Source organism: Colobus angolensis, unplaced genomic scaffold (genome assembly GCF_000951035.1).
Source record: "Colobus angolensis palliatus isolate OR3802 unplaced genomic scaffold, Cang.pa_1.0 Scaffold159, whole genome shotgun sequence".
In the NCBI taxonomy this organism is placed as follows: domain Eukaryota; kingdom Metazoa; phylum Chordata; class Mammalia; order Primates; family Cercopithecidae; genus Colobus; species Colobus angolensis.
In genome coordinates, this window is record NW_012114699.1 from 267,304 (window position 1) to 290,667 (window position 23,364).

The 23,364-nt window shown below is 36.5% G+C and overlaps 1 protein-coding gene across 6 annotated transcripts in view; it reads left to right on the forward strand.

Annotated features, from left to right (window-relative positions):
* The window catches only part of STAG2 (stromal antigen 2), a 155,983-nt gene that overhangs the window by 69,118 nt on the left and 63,501 nt on the right, over nt 1-23,364 (forward strand). For 4 of the 6 annotated variants that reach the window (XM_011936949.1, XM_011936951.1, XM_011936950.1 and 1 more), the window contains 5 exons: nt 5,716-5,781; nt 6,900-7,039; nt 10,317-10,395; nt 15,035-15,199; nt 21,515-21,611. In XM_011936949.1, the coding sequence (XP_011792339.1) occupies nt 6,996-7,039; nt 10,317-10,395; nt 15,035-15,199; nt 21,515-21,611 (385 nt within the window). In that variant the 5' untranslated portion in view covers nt 5,716-5,781; nt 6,900-6,995. The remainder of the gene's footprint in view (nt 1-5,715; nt 5,782-6,899; nt 7,040-10,316; nt 10,396-15,034; nt 15,200-21,514; nt 21,612-23,364) is intronic. The other 2 variants (XM_011936953.1, XM_011936952.1) reach the window with 1 other exon arrangement.

Genomic DNA, 23,364 nt, shown 5'->3' on the forward strand with positions numbered 1-23,364 from the left:
ATCTCCTGACCTCGTGATCCGCCTGTCTCGGCCTCCCAAAGTGCTGGGATTACAGGCTTGAGCCACCGCGCCCGGCCTCTTTTTAAAGATTGTTACTCATCAAAGGGGCATTAGTTTTTTTCTTTTTGAAGGTAGGTATTTATATCCACATTTTGGGTTAGCTTTTCATTTTTTGCCCCATGTACATCATTTGACATAGAAATGATAGTAACTTTCCTGTTTGGATCAAATGTACTACTGCAGGAAGTAGTCTACCTTTTAGCATTCACAACCTCAAACTAAACAACAGACTTCTGTATGCTGTCTCCTAAGAAAGTACATAGGCCAATAAAAGGAACATACCTTTGGGTCTTGTTGTCAGGAGCCTGTAAGAAAGTTTAATGTTCCCTGCTAATCTTGAGTTGGCAAATATAATAAAGGTAATTTTATGATAGAACTCGAGTTTTTGTACGTTTAATTTTATATGATTATGAACATGAAATATGAATAGATTTTAGCAGCATAGTTTTGTAATTCCTCGAGTAGTTTAGGTTTTTAAACAGTTTTTTTTTTCCCCTCCTGAGGGAGGGTCTCACTCTATTGCCCAGGCTGGAGTGCAGTGGTATGTTCTCAGCTCACTGTAGCCTTGACCTCCCAGGCTCAAGCGATCCTCCCACCTCAGCCTCTCAAGTAGTTGGGACTATAGGCTTGCGCCACCCTGCCCAGCTGGTAGTTCAGGTTTTAATAAAGTACATTAAAAACTAAATTTCCCCTTCATAATTTCCTTTTTTGTGCTAACAGTAAGATTGTAAATAAAAAATTAAATAATTACCCACCCTGAAATGTTATTGTTTTCCTTTGCTGCTTTTTTGTTGTTATTATGTCCATTTACCCACATTGGTACACAGTCATAAATAGTTTCAGTGTATGAATATTACATTAATTACATTGATGTACTATCAGTGGTACTTGGATGGATGAATTTTTAGTATTTAGAAACTTTAAAAATCATATTTCACTAGGATAGGGAGTTGGCCAGGTAATAATTTTTTCTGTTTCTATCAGACCTTGATACAACATTTTTTTCTTTTAAAATGATATGTACCTGTCTGGGCACAGTGGCTCACACTTGTAATCTCAACATTCTGGAAGGTTGAGGTGGGCAGATTGCTTGACCCTAGGAGTTCAAGACTAGCCTGAACAACATAGTGATACCCTGTTTCTACAAAATACACAAAAATTAGCTGGGCGTGATGGTGCTCGCCTATAGTCTGGATAGTTGGATATTTCAGTAATTTCTAATTTTAAGTGTTTGTATTATAGTGATGGTGGCATTTTAGAAGGGTGTATACATTTCTTGGTTGTGATCCTTATATGTAGAAGTACGGGACCCTTTTGGGAGGAGTGTAAAGGGTATGGCATGTGGTGTGTGAATTTGCCAGCTTTTAGCAGTTGAATATTTCTGCATTTTTATTTTAGTGAGAGAATTAAAATACCAGCTACTTAAGTGTTCCCCTCCCTGTGCTCTCCAGTAATATATTATTAATATATGGATTCTGAGGAACCTTCTTAGTGATGACTTTGTTGGTAGCTTTTTCTTTGTCTTGAGACCACTTGGGATTGAATTAAATACCTTTTTTTAATGGAGACGGAGTCTCACTCTGTTAACCAGGCTGGATTGCAGTGGCATGATCTCGGCACACTGCAATCTCCGCTTCCCGAGTTCAAGCGATTCTCCCGCCTCAGCCTCCCGAGTAGCTGGGACTACAGGTGCGCACCACTGCGCCCCGCTAATTTTTGTATTTTTGTTTTAGAGACGAGGTTTCATCATTTTGGCCAGACTGGTCTTGAACTCCTGACCTCGTGATCCGTCCACCTCAGCCTCCCAAAGTGTTGGGATTACAGGCGTGAGCCACTGCCTGGCCCCTAAATTAAAGACCTTTAAAACAGTAATTCTTTTAGGGGAAAAAAAATGATACCAAAGCAAGGTATTAGGATTTTTTTGTGTGTTTTTATTTTGTAGGGGGGTACTTTTGATGAATGTAGGAAGTCATTCTTTTTTGGAGTTGCAAAGATGCAAGCATGATCATAATTTTTACTTGTATTAATATGCTATAGTAATAGGTATCTGACAGGTGTTTCTTGTTATTGAATTTAACTTGTAATCTAAACTTTGAGTAACAGGCCATAAACATATACTAATTTTAGATAACCTGAAAAGTTATGGTGATTAAGTTTCAGCTTTTACGTCTGTTTATATTAAAAGCAGTGTTACTTGAATTTAATATTTAGAATTAGAAATACATGATCATCTGTTACTTTTTAATCTAATAATTAGCAGCCTTTAATGGCAGCACACTATGCATGTGAACCCAAGAAAGTAGTTTTACTTTAATATGTATTGTTTAGCTTATCTACAAACGGAGTTGCTTGGTTTTCGGTAAGGAGAAGCAGAAGCAAGTTGTTGCTGGATACGTTTTTTTTCCCAGAAGGAAAATAGTGATTGAGACTTAAGGCAAATTTTATTTCTATGCTTCATCCTCCAAAGCTGTTAGAATGTTAACTCTTTTATAGTAGGTATAGAGAATTGGTACATATGATAAAAACCTCAAAAGTTTTTTCTAGACACTAGGAGAGAGCTCCACCTTGTGATCTTTGAGCATATTTTTTAAAAAAATAACCTGCAATAGTACAGAAATTGTGTGGTGAGTTTGATTTTTAAACTGATACTTTTCTTTGAGCGTTACATGTTTTTATAGTTTTGGGTTACCCAGCTGAAGTCAAATGGTATTAAGCACATTTGAAGATACTATGAATTTATTAATGTAAGTCTATGGGGGAAACAAATTGGATGGATGGATGGACGGACGGACGGACTGAGTCTTACCCCATTGCCCAGGCTGGAGTGCAGTAGTGTGATCATGGCTCACTGCAGCTTCTACCTCCTGGGCTCAAGCAATCTTCCTGCCTCAGTCTCCCAAGTAGCTAGGTCTGTAGGTGTGTGCCACCATGCCCGACTTATTTTTTAATTTTTTGTTGAGATAGGGTCTCACTGTGTTGCCCAGGCTGGTCTGGAACTCCTTGGTTTAAGACATTCTCCTGCCTCATCCTCCCAAAGCACTGGGATTGTAGGTGTGAGCCATCATGCATGGCCTGCAAATTATATTTATTTGCAGCTGTAGACATTTAAAATAAAGATGTAAACATTCTCAGCTCTTCCTGTAGATTAAAGTTTACATTTAGAAACTACTAATCCCAACTCAATTACAAAGCAACTTTAATATTTGTAATTTTTCTTGAGCTATAACGAACTGTTTTTATGGCAAATAAGTCATTTAGAGAATGACTAGGAAACACTCGGATACGTGGAATTTAGCTTTTTTTTTTTTTTTTTTTTTAATAGCATCTCACTCTGTCGCCCAGGCTGGAGTGCAGTAGCGCGATCTCGGCTCACTGCAAGCTCTGCCTCCCGGGTTCACACTATTCTCCTGCCTCAGCCTCCCAAGTAGCTGGGACTACAGGCGCCCGCCACCACGTCCGGCTAATTTTTTTGTATTTTTAGTAGCGACAGGGTTTCACCGCATTAGCCAGGATGGTCTCTATCTCCTGACCTTGTGATCTGCCTGCCTCAGCCTCCCAAAGTGCTGGGATTACAGCCGTGAGCCACTGTGCCCGGCCAGCATTCTTATATTTAATAATATTAAGTAGCAAGTAGGTACCTTCTAGTAGAAATAATAATCACATTTCTTAACAGGTATTAAGGACAAGGATCATTGTTCTCCTGTTCACTATTGTATTCTCATTGCCCAGCACTACATTTGGCACATGGTGGATACTTTTACTTGGTTGGATGAATTTTCGCAGTTTAGAGACTAAAAAAAATCATATTTCACTAGGATAGGGAATTGGCCATTTCAATAGTTTTTCTATCAGACCCTGACACAACATTTATTTTTTTTCTTTTAAAAATATATGTACCTGGCTGGGTGCGGTGGCTCACACCTGTAATCTCAGCACTTTGGGAGGCTGAGGTGAGTGAATTGCTTGAGCCCAGGAGTTCAAGACTAACTTGAGCAACATGGTGAAACCCTGTCTCTACAAAATAAGAAAAAATTAGCCAGGCCATGGTAATGTGTGCCTATAGTCCCAGCTACTTGGGAGGCTGAGGTGGGAGGATCACTTGAGCCTGGGGAAGTCAAGGCTGTAGTGAGTTGTGATTACCCCACTGCGTTCCAGCCTGGGTGACAGAGTAAAACCTTGTCTGTCTGTCTCTATTTTTTATATAGATATAATACACACACACGCGCATCTATCTTGTCTTGAGAGATACATCTTATATCTTTGGTTTTGCTTTTGTGTTTGCTTTGGTTTCTAATTACAAAACACATGTTAGTATAGCCTATGCTTTGCAAAATAATTTGGCCTGGGAATACTTCTTTTACAGTAGAAATTAATTTTGTGCTATTTAGAAGAATCCAGTATATCACACAATATTCATTTTATTTAGTATTCTCTGCTTTTCAGAGCTTTATATTCATCACCTGTGATTCCTTAGGTGCCTGTATTTATGAACTATCTTCAAAGTATGCTTAGAAACTATATTAAAGGAAACTGTATTGAAGGAAAGCAGCAACTTTGGTTTTTATGAAATGCTCAGAGAGACAGACAGATGCAGCAAGGATCACATGACCACTTTTATTTTCATCTTGCCGTCTAGATGGCCTGACCTGTTCGTTAGACTTTATTCGTTCTGTACCTCTCCAGTTCCTTTTAAAGAAACAAAATAATTTTCTTTTATAAATAAGTTAGCATTTTAGGAGGTGAATGTGTGTCCTACATATGATGACAAACTTCAAAAAAGAAAAAATTAGCAGGATGTGGTGAGTACCTGTAGTCCTAGCTACTCAGAAAACTGAGGTAGAAGGATCTCTTGAGCCCTGAAATTTGAGGCTACAGTGAGCTAAGATTTGTGCCACTGCACTCCAGCCAGGGTGACAGAGTAAGGCCCTGTCTCAACAAAAATAAGATTTTAAAATTTATGTATGTATGTATGTATATATGTATATATGTATGTATGTATGTTTGAGAGAAGAGTCTTGCTCTGTCACCCAGGCTGGAGTGCAGTGGCATGATCTCAGCTTACTGCAGCCTCCGCTTTCCAGCCTCAGCCTCCTCAGTAGCTGGGACTACAGGTGTGCGCCACCACACGAGGCTGATTTTTGTATTTTTAGTAGAGATGGGATTTTGCCATGTTGGCCAGGCTGGTCTCGAACTCCTGACCTCAAGTGACCTGCCCGCCTTGGCCTCCCAAAGTGCTGGGATTACAGGCATGAGCCACTGCGCCTGGCCAAAAACAGGATTTTAAATTCTGAGTATCTTTCAGAAAAAAATAAAGTGGTGGTATATATTATTTGATTATTCAGGATTTAATTTGTGGATTATTCATTCTTGTTTCTCGTATTGCCTCTTTTGTTATTTTGCTGTTCACAAAATATAAAATTAATATTTTGCTGTTTTAGCTTAAGTAAGCTAGGAAATACAGTCTTTTGAACTTTGTATATTAAGTATTAGTAGCCATTGATGTTTTCTAGAGATATAATATTACTAAGAAAAACTGAGCTGTTTCTTGTGTGATGTCTAACCTACTGGGAGAAATCATTAGGAGTTTGTCAGTATGTTATATTTGAACATTTAATATTAATTGGATATGTTTAATCTTACCTGCTTTTTCTTTAGGTGGCCACCGAGTACTAAATTCACTTGGGAATAAAAGAAAAACATAAAGAAAATTATAAGAGAAAGGTACACATAAGACTAAGAGCTTTAGACTTTAGCTTCAGCCTGTTTTCGACTTTCTTGTTTGCTTTTAGGTCATTTTCTCATTTAGGAAATGCATCCTTGACTTTCAAAACATAGACATAATACCCTTTCTGTCTGCCATTTTTGCATGTACTTTGGTCAAAAATGGCATTCATCTGTTGTTCATATGACATTACTGGCGTTTAAATTGATCATAAGTTCCTTGAGGGGGAGGAATAGATCAGATCTAACATTGTTTCCCCTTTCTCTTCTCAACACAGTTTGTTATCATGAAGTGGTTATTTATTTAATAAGCCAGGCTTTGGACTGTATGTTTCCAGGGCAGAAAAAACCTGTTTTAAAATTATATCTTAGGTTTTTTTTATTAGCTCCTTTTAACTGTGTGTGTATGATATCAGTGAAAGGTTGTATTTTCAGGCATCTCATATTATGGTTTAAAGTTCTCACAGGGATTTCAGGACCAGTAAGAGTCATATCCTGTTTCTATTTAGGATGTATTAATGTATGTATACATAATGCCAGGTGGAGAATCACAAGAAAATTTAAAAACAGTTGTTTTATGAGCTTCTTTTTCCCCTATGTGTTGTTACTGTGGGGCTGCGAGTGTTACAACAAATCTATATCTACTAAGCAGTCATGGTCAGGCACGGTGGCTCATGCCTGTAATCCCAGCGCTTTTGAGAGGCCGGGATGGGTGGATCACCTGAGGTCAGGAGTTTGAGACCAGCCTGGCCAGCATGGCAAAACCCCATCTCTACTAAAAATACAAAAATTAGCTGGGCATGGTGGCCTGCGCCTGTAATCCCAGCTTCTCGGGAGGCTGAAGTAGGAGAGTCGCTTGAACCTGGAGGCAGAGGTTGCAGTGAGCCAAGATCGCGCCACTGCACCCCAGCCTGGGTGACAGAGCGAGACTACGTCTCCAAAAACAAGCAAACAAAAAAAAACCAACAAAAACAATAAGCAGTCAAATGCAAGGGAACGAAATCCTTATTTACTAAAACACATTAGTAGGCACTGGGGAATTTAGCTTTTGAGTATGGATATCCTTTCCCAATATTTTTGGTTCGTTTATAGTAGATGTCATTTTCTCCTTTTTCAAGGAATTGTCTTAGAAGAAAGAAGCAAGCCATCATTTTACCCACGTAAATATATGAATATATTTCTGACATTGAGGTGTTCCAGAAGATGATAAAGAAATGATAGCAGCTCCAGAAATACCAACTGATTTTAATCTACTACAGTAAGTAAATTATATTCTAATAATTTTTAAATACTTGTTTATTCCACAGAATGGGGAATACATTAACTTCAGTTAAATTTCCTTCTGCTTGAGAAGATCTAATATATAAAATAGTTGTATGCTTTGCAAGAGTTTATATCACCACTCATCAAGGCTCTGTAATAATAATTATTATGTACTTTTTTGTTGTTACATTTTAAATTTATCTTTTAGTTTACATGCTGCACAGTTTATTATTTTTTGTTGTGTAGTTCTGAGTCCATACTTGGTTTTGCAATAGCAACTGTTTTGAGAGAGCATCATACATTTCTTAAAAATTAAGTTTTCTCATTAGTGAGGTATACCATGTGGTAATATTTAGGATGTAATGTCAGATTTCTGTTACAAAATCAAATGATGATTGCAGAAATAAGTTACATGTATATTGGTCCAGAAAGTGGTTTCAACGTAGGTATCATCTTTACCCCCATCTAAAAAGCTAACTGTACTCCTTAGCTTTTATTCTAATTACTGCTTGGTTTTGAAAGATTTTGAACTACTCTATGTAACAGTGATTTTCATACTAAGGTACAGTTTCATGAGTTGCCTCAGTGAAAAGCGAACTTTTAAATTGCCCGTGAATTCCTTTATTTACCCACCCCACCACTGTATTTTTTATTAGGATCTTTATGAGACCTGACTTGAAAAGATAGTTGAGTTGCTAAAAATTTTGAAAACAACAGACCAATACCTTTGTACATAATGGCAGCAGCGTCTACTTTTGATCGTATGTAGATTTTCATACTTTTAATAATTTTGTTATCTTTAGTGGAGATTATGAATGTTCTGGGACCAAATACATTCAGGTTCCCACAAAACAGCATTTTTAGTGAGGATTTTATGTATTCTAAGTCTCATATCTTTGTAAAAGTTAATTATTACCTTTGTTAATATTAAATGTCTGCTGTATATAGGATGTTATATTAGATCCTGTGAGGAATTAAGTTAGTACTTCCTGCTGCCTTTATGAGTTCGTATTTTAAAGATATAAAGAGAAGATTATGAAATTTCTTATATACTTGATTAGAGACTATAAAAAAGGTCTATATTATGGACTAGACTATTGACTATTAGAATATCTCAAATAATTAGGACCTGAAATAGGATGATGAATAAAAGAGAATTGATGTTGTGGGGGTAGAACAGACCCAGTATTTGATTGGGTATGTGGGGTGGGGGGCACAGTAAAGAGGAATGGAAGATTCAGTCGTGTGATAGATGACTCAGGATGTTTCAGGTCACTGAATGGTTAATACGGTATGTTTAATAAACATAAATTTTTTTTACCTAGGGTAGTTTTGTTGTTCTTTTGATCTTTAAAAACACAGGAAAGCATTGAAGAACGGCTTAGGAAAGTATTTCTTCTTTGGTTGGGAGTATTTTAGACTTTCATTCTGATTACTCAAGCTTTCTTCAGAAAGTTTTTCAGTAAGTTACCAAACCTCTAGTGGTTCACTCTTAGCTGGGATAACTTGGAGATGGGTATTAAGAGGATAATTGAGCCCTTGATTACTGTGGCCATTGGAACATTGTGAAGAGTAGTGATTTTCTTCAGACTTACAGCAGTTACTTAGCTCTTTAAGAGGGCTGGTGTCCACAAAAGGCTTGGGAAGAAATAAATATTACTTATACATCAAGATATTTTAAATTTGCTGACGAGTTGATGGGTGCAGCACACCAACATGGCACAAGTATACATATGTAACAAACCTGCATGTTGTGCACATGTACCCTAGAACTTAAAGTGTAACTTTAAAAAATAAAAAAAAAATAAAAATAAATAAATGAATTTTCATTTTTTTTGCAAGGCCATATAGACATGTGAGAAGATTATTGATAATAATCTTCTTAAGATGTAACAGGCATGAGCTTCAGGGTTAATATTATAGTAGTCATTCAGTTTTTGGTGCATTAACTCTAGGGAATGGTATTTATTACAGGCCCTTTCCTCTCAACATTGTAGGATATAGTTAGGATTGCCATCACCTTCCATACATTGTTTAAATTACTTTGTATGTAAGTGCTATGTAAATAGTAATTTTTTTCCTGCTAACGTCTTAATCATTATTTTGGATTTATGAAGTATTCCTACCTCACAGCCTCTGCTACCTCATAGCCTCTGGGCAACTGGTTATTGTAGCAATAAAATGGAAATAGAAGAAATCTAGATTGAGAATACTACTTTATAAAGATAGCCTTTCACTTCAATTCCATTTATTTTAAGCAGAGCTGGTGCTAGGTTTACACATTTAGGATGGAAAAACCTTTATCTTTTATGGATGTGGCTCAATTCTAAAATCCAGTGTGACCCAAATACTAATATAAGTATGCCTTGCTTTAAGCATTTAAATGAGGGTATGTTACTACTATTTAGATAGACTCATGTTTACTCATTTGGAAAGCATCACACATATTTATTTAAATCAGTGTGCTTCCATATGTTTGTGAGAAAATCCAGATTATACAAACTAGCCTTACCCCCACCCAGAACAAGGGACAGTTGTTTAGGACTATAGATTCATATGTTGGAGATTGTAGAGACTTTAGAGATTTCATTCTTTCCTGCATATATATTATTTATAGATGAGAAGATTGAGATTGTCACTTGTATAAGATCCACAGTTACTTAGTACCAAAACTGTTCTCCTGACTATAGCTCATCACCTCTTTACTTCATAAAGGATATTGATCACTTAGCATAATTCCCTAGTGTATTTCAAATGATTTAGTTTATAAAAAGGTTTTATAAATACCCTTTCAGAAATACATGTTTTGTATGTTGACTCACCTAGATTTATAAATACTTTTTGAGTGAGGTAGGAGAGGCCAGAGGATCCATAATCATAAAACTCCCTAATAAAGTTCCTTCAATGCCTAGTATTAAAATACAGTTTTTCCACAGCACTGTGATCTTTGAAGTAGGAAATGGAACCAGCCATTACATGGAATACCACAGTTCCTAGGGTTAAATTTTAAGACCCACTGGATTAGTTTTCGTACTTTGGTTAAAAATTAACAAAAATGTTTAGATATTTGTACTTTAGTTACTATTTTACTATATATAACTATAGTTATATAGTATGATGTTTTTGGGAAACATCTTAATTACTTATAAGGCTAATATGAAGTTTTGTTAATAAGTTAACCAAGCCTTTCTTTTAGAAAATATGGCAAAAATTAGAAACTATATATAAATTTTAAGGAAGGTTTTTAATTCTTGCTTATCTTTCTGTCACAGGGAGTCAGAAACACATTTTTCTTCTGACACAGATTTTGAAGATATCGAAGGAAAAAACCAAAAGCAAGGCAAAGGCAAAGTATGTATCAAATATGTGACTTTATTTTGTATCCTAAGATCTCTCACACATACAGATTTAGGTTATGTCTCAGATAGTTTTATCTTTTAAAAATGACTTTTTAAAGGGGTGGGGACTGATTGGTATGGGAAGCCTTCTGAATAAATGTAGTCCTTTTGTCTTCTAGACCAGATAGCTTTTGGGATATATTTACACTGCTATAAAGTTGCAAATAATAATAATAATAATGCATCATTGTTTCCAGTAGTTTATTTTGTAAAGCACAGTATGTTACGCAGAATGCAATGTTCTGTTGGCTTTATTTTTGTTTTCCCACAAGTAATAAAAAGTCAAGCAAAGTAATATATAAAATCTCTTATTCTAAAGCACTCTAAAAATGTAACATACAACCAGTTTAAGGCTAATGGGTTACAATTGACAATAGTTTTACTCTTTATAAGTAATATGAAAGATAAAAAATTACAAAGTTAAGTTCTGAGTCAATATAATGTAAGTTTAGAGTGTGAGTGGGTTAGCAGTTAGCCTGAGCTGCAGATAACTTGGTGAATGGTTAAATTATTTTGTTGTTTTGGAAAGTACATTTGACTCTGCATGTGTGTAAATACATTATGCAAAAGATAACTTGTTTTTGTTGTTCAGCATTTGTTTTTCAAAATGAATTTTGGATTTATATTGTCTCATGACATACTTTGAAAAAGTCTTAACAATACAGAAGTTTACGATGACCAAAGTGAAATTTTTCCATAACCCTATCACCCGGAGGTAATTTATTCTTTAAACATTTTGATGCACATACTTTTATTCATACACCTATGTATAAACATGATTATAACATTTTATTTAAGTGGAGTCATAATATGCAGTTTAACGTGCTTTTAAAACTCAATGTTATATTGTCAACAACTTTCCCATAAGTGAACGTAAAACTCTGTAACTTATTTTTTTTTAATTTTTAAATTTATTTGTTTTTTTGGAGATGGGGTCTCTCTATGTTGCCTAGACCGGAGTGCAGTGACTATTCACTGGCACAGTCATGGCACACTACAACCTCAAACTCTTGGGCTAAAGGAGTTATCCTGCCTCAGCCTCTTGACTGGACTACAGGCACCACAGGCCTGTGCCACAATGCCTGGCTTCTCTGTAATTTCTATTATTTTTTATTTTTGTAGAGATGAGATTTCACTATGTTCCCCAGGCAGGTCCTGTACTACTGGGCTTAAGCAGTCCTCCTGCCGCAGCCTCCCAAAGTGCTGGGATTTACAGGTGTGAGCCACCGCGCCCAGCCATTCTCTTTTGATTTCTAATTGTGGCACAGCATCACATTTAATGTATGGAATATAATTTTTAATGCTTGGAATATTTTTTGAGTGCTCATAATTCATGTGTTTCATAATTTTGTGTGCTCTTATTTCCTTAAAAAGATTTGAGAGAGGGATATGAATAGAAATGTTAACGGCTATTCAAAGATAACCTTAATTCTGTTGGACAGCATACATTAATTTATTAGAAAATCATTTTTTTCCCCCATTAACCTACTTTTGCCTTTGATTTAATTTACAAGTTTGGATAAGATTCTTGGTGGCACCTGAGTAGAGGACTCTGAAGTTTTTGTGCCACAGTTTGGTTAAGGTTGTATAGCTACTACTGTGGGTGAGGTGTTGGGACAGATCAAGGATTTATTATAATAATAGCAACTGCATTTTGACACTATACTATGTATGTTCCATGTGTTGTGCTAACAGTTTCACATGTTAATCTAATATTTGAACAACTGCGTAGATGAGAAAACACCATTATTTTATAGGTAGGAAACTGAAGTCCAGAAAAGCCCAATGGTTAAAGGATTTGAGCTCAGGTCTGTGCCCTTAACCCTGTATACTATACTACCTCCTAAAGTCTTCATGTAGAAATTTTTTTCTCTCCAAGATTGTACACAGGTTAGGATACTTGCTTTTTGTATAATGCTTCCTTTGTGTTATCACTCCTTGCACATTTTTTTTTTTCTAGCACAGCATACCCATTCTGCCATTTTAATTGTCCCAATTAGATTTTCATACTGACAGGGACTATTGAGGCATTTATTTGATAGATAAACTGCAAATATATAGCTCCATGTTAATTAATGTTTTATTTTTTACTAGTCTACTCTGTTGTAGTTGATCTTTTCTTTCAACCTTATCTCTGAAAATCCTTTTACTGGGGACAAAAGTCTTTCATTGTACATTTAGGAATTAATGAATTAGGTTCACAGAGACTGAATCTCATTTACAGAATATAGCAGTCCCGCTTATTCTCAGGGATACATTCTAAAACCCTGAAACCCCCAGTGGATGCCTGAAACTGTGGATAGTACTAAACCTTGCATATACTACATTTTTTCAATATGGTAACCAAAATGGCTAGTAAGTGACTAATGAGCTGTGGGGATATGCTGGACAAAGGGATGATTCACGTCCTGGGTGGGATACAGCAGGATGATGAGTGATTCTATCATGCTACTCAGAATGGCGTGCAATTTAAAACTTTTGAACTGTTTATTTCTGGAATTTCCTACTGAGTATTTTTGGACTGCAACAGACCAAGGGTAACTGAAATTGAATAAAGTAAAACCCAAGGGAGGACTACTGTATTGCAAATTAACAAGTAATATGTTTCAGGTGTTGGGAAGGGGTTTAAAGTAACTGTTAAGAGTTGAGTAGTTTTGGACTCTTGGAGGAAGAAGGGACCCTCTAAGGAATAAAGTACGTAAATACCACAGGCTTTCAGTGGAAAGAAATGTGTAGGCATGGCTATAGATCAGAGGTCCACAATCTATGGCTTGTTTTTGTATTGTCCAGGAGCTAAGAATAGTTTATATGTATTTTATTTTTTATAGAGATGGGGTCTCGCTCTGTTGACCAGACTTGTCTTGAACTCCTGGCCTTAAGCAATCTTCCCATCTCAGCCTCCCAAAGTATTGGGATTACAGGTGGGAGCCACCGCTCCTGGTCCTGTTTTAATATTTATTTATTTATTTTTCAAGATGGAGTCTCGCTCTGTCGCCCAGGCTGGAGTGCAGTGGCATGATCTCGGCTCACTGCAGCCTCTGCCTCCTGGGTTCCAGCAATTTTCCTGCCTCAGCCTCCCTTGTAGCTGGGACTACAAGCGTACGCCACCATGCCTGGCTAAGTTTTTGTATTTTAGTAGAGACAGGGTTTCACCATGTTGCCCAGGCTGGTCTCGAACTTCTGAGCTCAGGCAGTCCGCCCACCTCGGCCTCCAAAAGTGCTAGGATTACAGGTGTGAGCCACCATGCTGGGCTGTTTTTATATTTTTAAATAGTTTTAAAAATAAAGAATATGCTACAGAGACTGTATGTGGCCCACAAACCCTAACATATTTACTATCCAGTACTTTACAGAAAGTTGGCCAATGCTTGCTCTCTAGATCGTAGAGATGTGTTGGTCTAAAAGAGACCTTTAAGAAATCACCAAATCCAGGGGTCAGAATACCTTTCTGTAAAGTATTTTAATTTAACCCTGACATTTGAGAAATGAGGACTCCAAGTTAGGTAATGGCTTGTTTTCTTAAACTATAAGAGCTGTGGGAGGTATTTTTATAGCTTAGGCATATAGGGAACCCTTTCCCTGATTTTTTTGATCTCCCCCCTGCCCCAAATACTGACAACTTTTGTTATAATGGGCTTCATTTCCATAGTTTTCACTAATTGAATTTTCATGATGACTAAATGTTGGAGGGAGGCCTAAAACAAGAATGAGATTGATAAACCTACTCCCAATGTTCAGAATTCCTTGTTCAGAGCACTGCAATGATTTCTAAGACTAACAATGCAAATGAAATGTTGAACTGAGTATAAGGTACATATGTGATAACGAGTTCGGTTATTCTTGCTGCCCACTTCAGTCTGCATCCAAAAGCTGCATAAGGGAGTAATAAAACTTGGAGACAACTACCTTGATTTACTATGCCCTTGAGATTTCTCTGATTATACTTGAGAGATATTTTTGCAGTGTTTTTCAAACTTTGTTGATATTTTGAGGGCTTTTAAGTCTGTGATTTTATATTACTTTACAAAATAGATTCAAATCTGTATTTTTTGTCATTGTTTCTATTGGTCTTCCTACCAGATTAAGATTCATGTGACATTTACTGAACTCCTTTTGACATAATTTTTTCATTTTACAGTGATAATAATAGCTGACATTTTTTGACTTTATTAAATGCTAGTATGTTGCTAAGTACTTTGTGTTTTCATTATCACAGCAACCCTATGAGGTAGGCACAGTTTTATCCTCACTTTACAAATTAGAAAAACATCACTGAAACATAGTGTGGTTAAGTAATTTGCCTAAAATCACTCAGCTAATTGTAGCAGAAATTTGCACCCGCAGAGTCTGTCTGTCTGCAGAGGCTATGCTTCTAACTACTATGTCGTGTGACACATGGTAGTATACTTGAAAAAATGGACAACACAAAGAGGCTGTCACAGTTATATCATTTTGTTATAAGTAGATGGAATTCTTTAGGGCAAGTTTAAGCATGTTATAATTATATACCCTATCAGCTACTTCTAATGTAGCTGTGTTTTGAACTCTCAAGGATAGTAATGTAACTTAACCACCTCGTATTTTTTTTGCAGACTTGTAAAAAAGGCAAAAAGGGCCCAGCAGAAAAGGGCAAAGGTGGAAATGGAGGAGGAAAACCTCCTTCTGGTCCAAACCGAATGAATGGTCATCACCAACAGAATGGAGTGGAAAACATGATGTTGTTTGAAGTTGTTAAAATGGGCAAGAGTGCTATGCAGGTAAGATTTATGTTGTTCTTCCCAGTTCATTTGTACATTTTAAACTTTAATGAGTTATATAGAGTGTAGCTCTGATTTTTCTAACTGCATTTTAAACATACACTACTTATTAGAAAAAAGCAACAAAATCAGAAAACTCTTGGGATGTATTTCTTCATATATAAGACTTCTATGCTGTGTCTTGATTCATTTTCCACTGCATTTTTTTTTCTTTTTTCTTTTCTTATTCATTTTATTTTATTTTTTTGAGACAGAGTCTTGCTCTGTTATCCAGGCTGGAGTATAGTGGCAAAATCTCGGCTCACCACAACCTCCACCTCCTAGGTTCAAGCGATTCTCCTGCCTCAGCCTCCCGAGTAGCTGGGGTTACAGGTACAAACCACCATGCCTGGCTAGTGTTTTTTTTTTGGTTTTGTTTTGTTTTGTTTTGTGGGTATTTTCAGTAGAGACGGGATTTCACCATGTTGGCCAGGCTTGTCTCGAACTCCTGGCCTCAAGTAATCCTGTCCTCCTTGGACTCCCAAAGTGCTGGGATTACAGGTGTAGGCCACCATGCCCAGCCCATTATTATTTTATTATTATTTTTTTGAGATGGAGTCTCACTCTATTGCCCAGGCTGGAGTGCAGTGGCACAATCTCTGCTCACTGCAACCTCTACCTCCTGGGTTCAGGCAATTCTCCTGCCTCAGCCTCCCAAGTAGCTGGGATTACAGGTGCCTGCCACCACGGCTGGCTAATTTTTGTTTTTTAGTAGAGACGGGGTTTCACCATGTTGGTCATGCTGGTCTCAAACTCCCGACCTCAAGTAATCCACCTTGCTCGGCCTTCCAAAGTGCTGGGATTACAGGCGTGAGCCACCGTGCCTGGCCCCAACACATTATTTTTTTTTTTTAATGGCATAAGGTAAAATATAATTTGGTCAAAAATACGCTGATGTAAACCATGGCTATGAGGTCTCAATTTTCCCTGAATTTATATAGATGCCATTAAAATACGAAGTCTTCTACCTATATGGAATTCCTGGTTGAGTGACCTAATATAATTACTATCCACTTTAGTGAATTGAATTATTCTGGTTACTGTTGTCTATTATAAATTTTATTATTTGTGCTTGTTTCTTAATAAAAAGTTGGAGGCATATTAATGTCAAATCATTCGAATTATGTTTTCTCTGCATACTTTTATGACAGTAGAAACATTTAGGCTTTATAATATTGGCTAAGCCCATATGGTTTTAAAAAGTGGACTAAATGCTATACTGAGGGAATATATATGCTCAATAAAGTTTTAATTTAATTTATAAAAGCTACAGGAAATAGTTTTTTTTGTTGTTGTTTAATTTCAACTTTTAGATACAAGGGTTACATATACAGGTTTGTTACATGAGTATATTGCATCTAGGAAATGAGCGTAGTATCCAGTGGGTAGTTTTTCAGTCCCCACCCCCCACCCCCAGTAGTCCGCAGTGTCTGTTTCCCACATTTGTGTCCACGTGTGCTCAATATTTAGCTTCCGCTTACAAGTGAGAACATGTGGTATTTGGTTTTCTGTTCCTGCGTTGAATCACTTAGGATTATTGCCTCCAGCTCTACCCATGTTGCTGTGAAAGACACAATTGCATTCTTTTTTATGACTGTGAGGAATAGTATTTCTTCATAGAAATAACTTTAATCAGTGATGGGTGCACATGAATGGTTTTCTGAGAACTATCCATTCAGGCTTTTTGTTAATAAAAACTGACACAAAAACCTTGTTTAGAAATACAGAATTAGCTTAATATGTGTGGTTTTGTAAATAAAATGTATCAAATGAGACTAATAAAGAACAGTTTTACATGTAAAATGTGAAAATACTTGTTAATTGTTTGAGCTTTCACCAATTTTACGGAGCAAAGAACTTAAAAGGTGCCAGATTTATTCATACCATTCTAATGCGCCTTTTTTAATCCGTTTATTAATGTTTGCTTGTATACCATGATTAGAGTGTGGATTCTTTTTCTTGTTTAACGTTTTAAATCACTGTTTTGAATATGTTTGGCTTTTAAAAAATAAATAATGTCTTATTATATTACTGTGCTGTGGTTTATTTAGTCATTCCCCAATTTTAAAAATTACTTTTCTCTCTCTAGTTCTCCTTTTGGGTTATTTTTATCAAGAGGATAAATTATTTCAGTTACATTATATTGCATTTCATTACTTTCCTTCTTATTTTTATATTATACATTTTCTCTGTAATAGTTTGTTCTAAGTAGTTAAATGCACTAATCTTCTTTCTGCTGCTATCTTTTTAACATCAGTGTCTTAGTCCATTTGGGCTGCTATTGTAAAAAACCAACATAGGCCGGGTGTGGCAGCTCACATAATCCCAGCACTTTGGGAGGCTGAGGTGGGTGGATCGCCTGAGGTCAGGAGTTTGAGACCAGCCTGCCCAACATAGTGAAACCGCGTCTGTACTAAAAATACAAAAATTAGCCGGGCTTGGTGGCTAGCACCTGTAATCCCAGCTACTCAGGAGGCTTAGGCAGGAAAATCACTTGAACCCGGGAGGCGGAGGTTACGGTGAGCTGAGATCGCGCCATTGCACTCCAGCCTGGGCAACGAGAGTGAATCCCTGTCTAAACAAACAAACAAACAAAAACAAAAACCCAACATCAACTAGGAGGCTTATAAAAAACAATTTTATTTCTTACAGTTTTGAAGGCTGGGAAGTTCAATATTAGGTGCCTGTAGATTCATTATCTGGTGAGGGCCTGTTTTCTGGTTCATAGATGATATCCTCCTACTGTGTCCTCACATAGTAGAAGGGGCAAAGCAGCTCTCAGGGGCCTCATGATCTAATTGCTGTCTATGGGCTCCACTTCTTAATACCGTAACATTGGTGGCTACAGTTCAACGTATAGTTTGAACACAAAACCCTGCAGACCACAGCTATGAGAAATCGTGACTCATAATCACTATTAGGCTATTCCATTTTTATCTAAAAATGAATATTTTCTTTATTTTTGTGTTGCTTATGGCTTATCATATTAAGATTGTACCTCTATCTGTGCCTTTTTTTTTCTTTTTTTTATTTTAAGATGGGGTTTCACTATGTTGCCCAGGCTGGACTTGAACTCCTGGGCTCAAGCAATCCTCCTGCCTCAGCCTCCCCAGTAAGTGGGACTACAGGCACATGCCATTGTGACCAGCTTGGTTTTCTGTTTCGAAATGTGTTTCCCTCTTAAGAGAGAATGTCTGCACTATCTCTCCATTGATTTCCTGGAATCCTTTAGACAATTTTATTTTGTTATTTGTGTTCCCAGTTGTGTTACCCTTTTTAAGACCAAATTTGATGGAGGAAGTCCTCTGTTTAGAAACTTCCAAGGGTTCTTACCTAAAATTTCTAGCCCAGATTTCCTTATGCTATATTTTCTGTCCTCCAGTCACAGTATATACTCAGCCCCTAGGCTTTTCTTTTTTGTTTTTCTTGTTGTTTGCAATAGTTTTCTTTTACTCCCCCCTTGCATATCAAATAGGACTGAGTGAATCAAGTGTCAGTCTTCTGAAAAGCATTCTCAGACACTACTACTTTTCCTTTCCAATGTGTTTTTTACCCTTATCTGTTCGTTATATAATACTTATACTGTGCCTGACTTTGATTATAGATTGCTAATTTTTTGATCAAGGATCATGTATTATTCATTATTTTTGCATTGCCAGGATATACTTATCTCAGTAGTAGTAGTTGTTATTATTGTTGTTGTTGTTATTATTATTATTATCATTTGAGACAAGGTCTCACTTTGTCACCCAGACTGGAGTGCAGTGGCGCGATCTTGGCTCACTGCAACCTCTGCCTCCCAGGTTCAAGTGATTCTCGTGCCTCAGCCTCCCAAGTAGCTGGGATTACAGCTGCATGCCATCATGCCCATCTAATTTTTTTTTGTATTTTTTGGTAGAGACGGAGCTTCATCATGTTGGCCAGGCCGGCTTTCTTAGTAATTATAAGTGATAGTCAATAAATACAAGAATGGCTGTTGGTTTAAAGCTAATTGTTCTGTTTTAAGAATGGAGAAAGTATGCATGTGCCCCCTAATTTTATTATATAACAGATGTTGAATTTTGTTATATAGGTTCTCAGCGTACTATTTGATTAAAAATTTTAAGCATATTTCAATAGCTCACATCATTTTTATTACAGCAGACATTTTCCTAGTGAAAACTCTACTTGATCTTCATGAATTACTTTTTAATGTGATGTAGTGGTCTCTTTGTAAGAGTTCATTGAATATTTTGCATCTTTATTGATGAGAGTAGCCATGGTTCCAGTAAACCACCCCAAACTTAGTGATGTGAAACAACAATCATTTTATTATGCCTAATGATTCTTTGGGTCTGGAATTCAGACAGAACTAAGTGGAGATGACTTGTCTCTGCTTTATGATGTCAAGGGCCTTAGCTGGGACCATTTTAGTGCCTGGCACTAACACAGTTAGGGACTATAATCATTTGGAAGCTTCTTTACTCATGTTTAGTGCCTGGTCTGTAGTGATATGAAGGCTGGGCTTAGCCAGAACTGTTAGCATACTTACAAATGGCCATTCTATGTGGCTAGGGCTTCTTACAGTATGGCGTCTGGGTTTAGAGAGAGTGTCCTGAGAGTAGTGTCCAGTTTGCTAGTGCTCCAAGAGACCAGTGCAGTTGCTGCCTGGCGTTCTGTGGCCTAATTTTGGAAGCATCACTGCATTCTGTACTAGAGAAGATGACATAGACCCTCTTACTGGGGAGCAACGTCCAATAATTTGGGGCCATGTTTTAAAACTGTCATAATCTCTATGATATATTATTTTGCTGTTTATTGCCTATATCATATTTGGGAAAAATACTCAGCACATTTCTTTTGTTAATTATGTTGATTAATATAAACAAGCTGTTGTAAATACAAAAAAGTAGAAATTAAGTAAAGTTTTAGAATAATTCCAGTCTATCTGAACCAGGTATTTCTTAGATATTTTTCCTCGATTTATCTTTATTGTGTAATCATAGTATCTTTTTTGAACATTAAATTCTACATATTTTAGTTCCTATTTATTGGTGTGTAACTTAGAAACATTTCCCTCTCCTAACCTTTTGTTTTTTACGCTAGCTCTTGTTTATCATCTTGATTTTATTTAATTTGCTGTATTTAAAAATTGTTTTTTGTTTTTGTTTGTTTTTTGGAGACAGAGTCTCGCTCTGTTGCCCAGGTTGGAATGCAGTGGTGCGACCTCGGCTCACTGCAACCTTTGTCTCCCGGGTTCAAGTGATTCTTCTGCCTCAGCCTCCCGAGTAGCTGGGATTATAAGCATGCGCTACCACACCCAGCTAATTTTTGTATTTTTAGTAGAGATGGGGTTTCACTGTGTTGACCTCTCTAACTCCTGACCTCAAGTGATCCGCCGGCCTCAGCCTCCCAAAGTGCTGGGATTATAGGTGTGAGCTACCGCACCCGGCCTAAAAATTTAAAATCAGTTTTGTCATTCCCTCTCTTGCCCCCAAATGAATAAAGTATTCCTTTTATTTTTTAGTTCTAGCCTATTTTCTTTTTAAAGAAATAACCATATTGAGTTATATTTACCATACTATAAAATTTACCCTTTAGAGTGCAAATTCAGAGTTGTACAGCCTCCATTAGAATATAATTTTAGAATATTTTATTTATTTTTATTATTATTTTTTGAGATGAAGTCTCACTGTGTTGCCCAGGTTGGGGTACAGTGGTGTGATCTTGGCTCACTGCAACTTCCACCTCCTGGATTCAAGCGATACTCCTGCCTCAGGCTCCTGAGTAGCTGGGATTACAGGCATGCACCCCCACACCTGGCTAATTTTTGTATTTGTAGTAGATACAAGGTTTTACCGTACCATGTCAGCCAGGCTGGTCTCGAACTCTTAACTTCAAGTTTTCCACTCACCTCGGCCTCCCAAAGTTCTGGGATTATAGACATGAGCCAGCACACCTGGCCTGTATTAATTATTTGAAATTCTCTCCTTCCTTTAATGTCACTGAGAAATCACAAGTAATTATACTTGATAGAATTGAGTTCCATAGTTTCCACATTATTTTCAATGCAAAATAAATAGAATATTGATATGTCATTTTGTGTTATCAGATAGTTGTTTTACTGAATTCAATTCTATTTTATTATTGTTAAAATTGAACTTTAAATTTCAATGTGTATTTATATTAAAGTAATGTGATACTATATAATCTTAAATTTTATGACTTTATCAGACTTAATTGATTTTGAGAAAATTAGGAGAAGCCAATGATTTTATTTTTTTCCCTCTACTGTAGTCGGTGGTGGATGATTGGATAGAATCATACAAGCATGACCGAGATATAGCACTTCTTGACCTTATCAACTTTTTTATTCAGTGTTCAGGCTGTAAAGGTAAGATATATTTATTTTGAAATCAGCTCTCAAATAGTCACTTCATTGTTCCACCTAAAGAGATGTTGTTAGCACTTTACATGGTAAATAACGCTAAGGCATTATTTGCATCATATCCATACAAAATTTATAAGGAAAAAAGAGCAAAGGACAAAGTAAGAGAGAAAGTCTATTGACAAAGTTTTATTCATATGTGAAAGTTATCTGAAAACTTAGCAGTTTATAATTGTTATGTTACTTTTATTAGATGTATTTCCCACTTTCAGCATCTGGTTTTAGGAACAAAGAAATGGATTAAGAAGGGAGGAGGAAGATAATGAAGAGATACAGGTTCAGATGACAGGGAATTATACAATGTAGGGAGTTAAAAAGTGCCATGAATAACAGTGAGTAAGTAAGCAAGCAAGTAAGTAAGTTACATTAAGTAAGTTAAATAAGGTATTGATGAAATTGACATTTCTTCTAAAAGGTAAAGAAATTCTGTTGTGTATAGTGGTGTTACTTTAAAAACATTTGGAACTGGGAATTATGAAAGTACAAAATACAGAAATTTCTTCCCTAAGACAGAAGTATTTAGGACAAACATTTGGCAAGGGGACAAAATTATGTAAGTTGGGGAGTCATATATCCTCATGGATCAATAAATGAGTCAGTCAAGATTACGGGCAGGTTCTGATGTATCTGGTGTCTTCTAATACTTAGCTCATCCTTGAAATTTCAGATGATGCCCAGGCAAATACATTTTATGGAGATTTCTGGGTGTACTTTTTTTTTTTTTTAATGAAAGTGGCATCAAAAACATTAGAGCATTAGAAATTGGGAGAGAAGATTGCTTAAAAGAAGATATAAAACATTAAGGTGGTAAAGAATGATTTATTTAAACAAATGCAGAAAACAAATTGTAAGAAGCAATTCAATTCTGCAGTATTCCTTTAAAGATATCGTAATATCTTTGAAAAACAAGTAACATTGGCATTTTGAGTTTGATCACAACATTCAGTGTAGTATGTGTATTAAATGTTACCTGTCTGTGAGGCCTGAAAGAGACAAATATATTAAATTCTTGAGCCTGTGATCTTTATAATGTCACTAAGGTGTTGAGAAATGTAAAAAATTGTCTTAATCATAGCGTATAGAGAGCCGCCTAGTTTACTTCATTTGCCTTAAAAAAGTAGCTTTATTTCAATATTAGAAAATACAGTTGACTTCTGCTCAGAGGAGATGTTGTTGTGATGTTACTATGGTATCCTTAAGGTTCTGAACAAGGTTGACTGTTAAAAGATGAACTCTACTAAAATTATTTTTGCCTATATCCAGTCATTTTTTTCTGGGGTAGGATGGATACAAGTACCTGCTTGTTGTATCATAAAATCAAGGGCTATGTCCTTTCTCATTAAACTCTTTGCAAATGGAAGGTTAAGTGCATACAACTGAACAGGGGCCGGAAATAATGTAACGAGTTGAAATTTTAAATCTTAAGTCTCCCCTTTTATTTTATTTTTTTGTTATTATTATTTTTAGAGAGAGTCTTATTCTTTCACCCAGGCTGGAGTGTAGTGTCATGATCATGGCTCACTGCACCCTCTACCTCCTGGGCTCAGGTGATCTCCCACCTCAACCTCCTGGGTAGCTGGGATAATAGGCTCACGACAACACGCCCAGCTAATTTTTTGTTTTTGTTTTTATTTTTTGTGGACATGGGGTTTTGCCATGTTGCCCAGGCCTCAAATTATCCTCTTGCCTCATCCTCCGA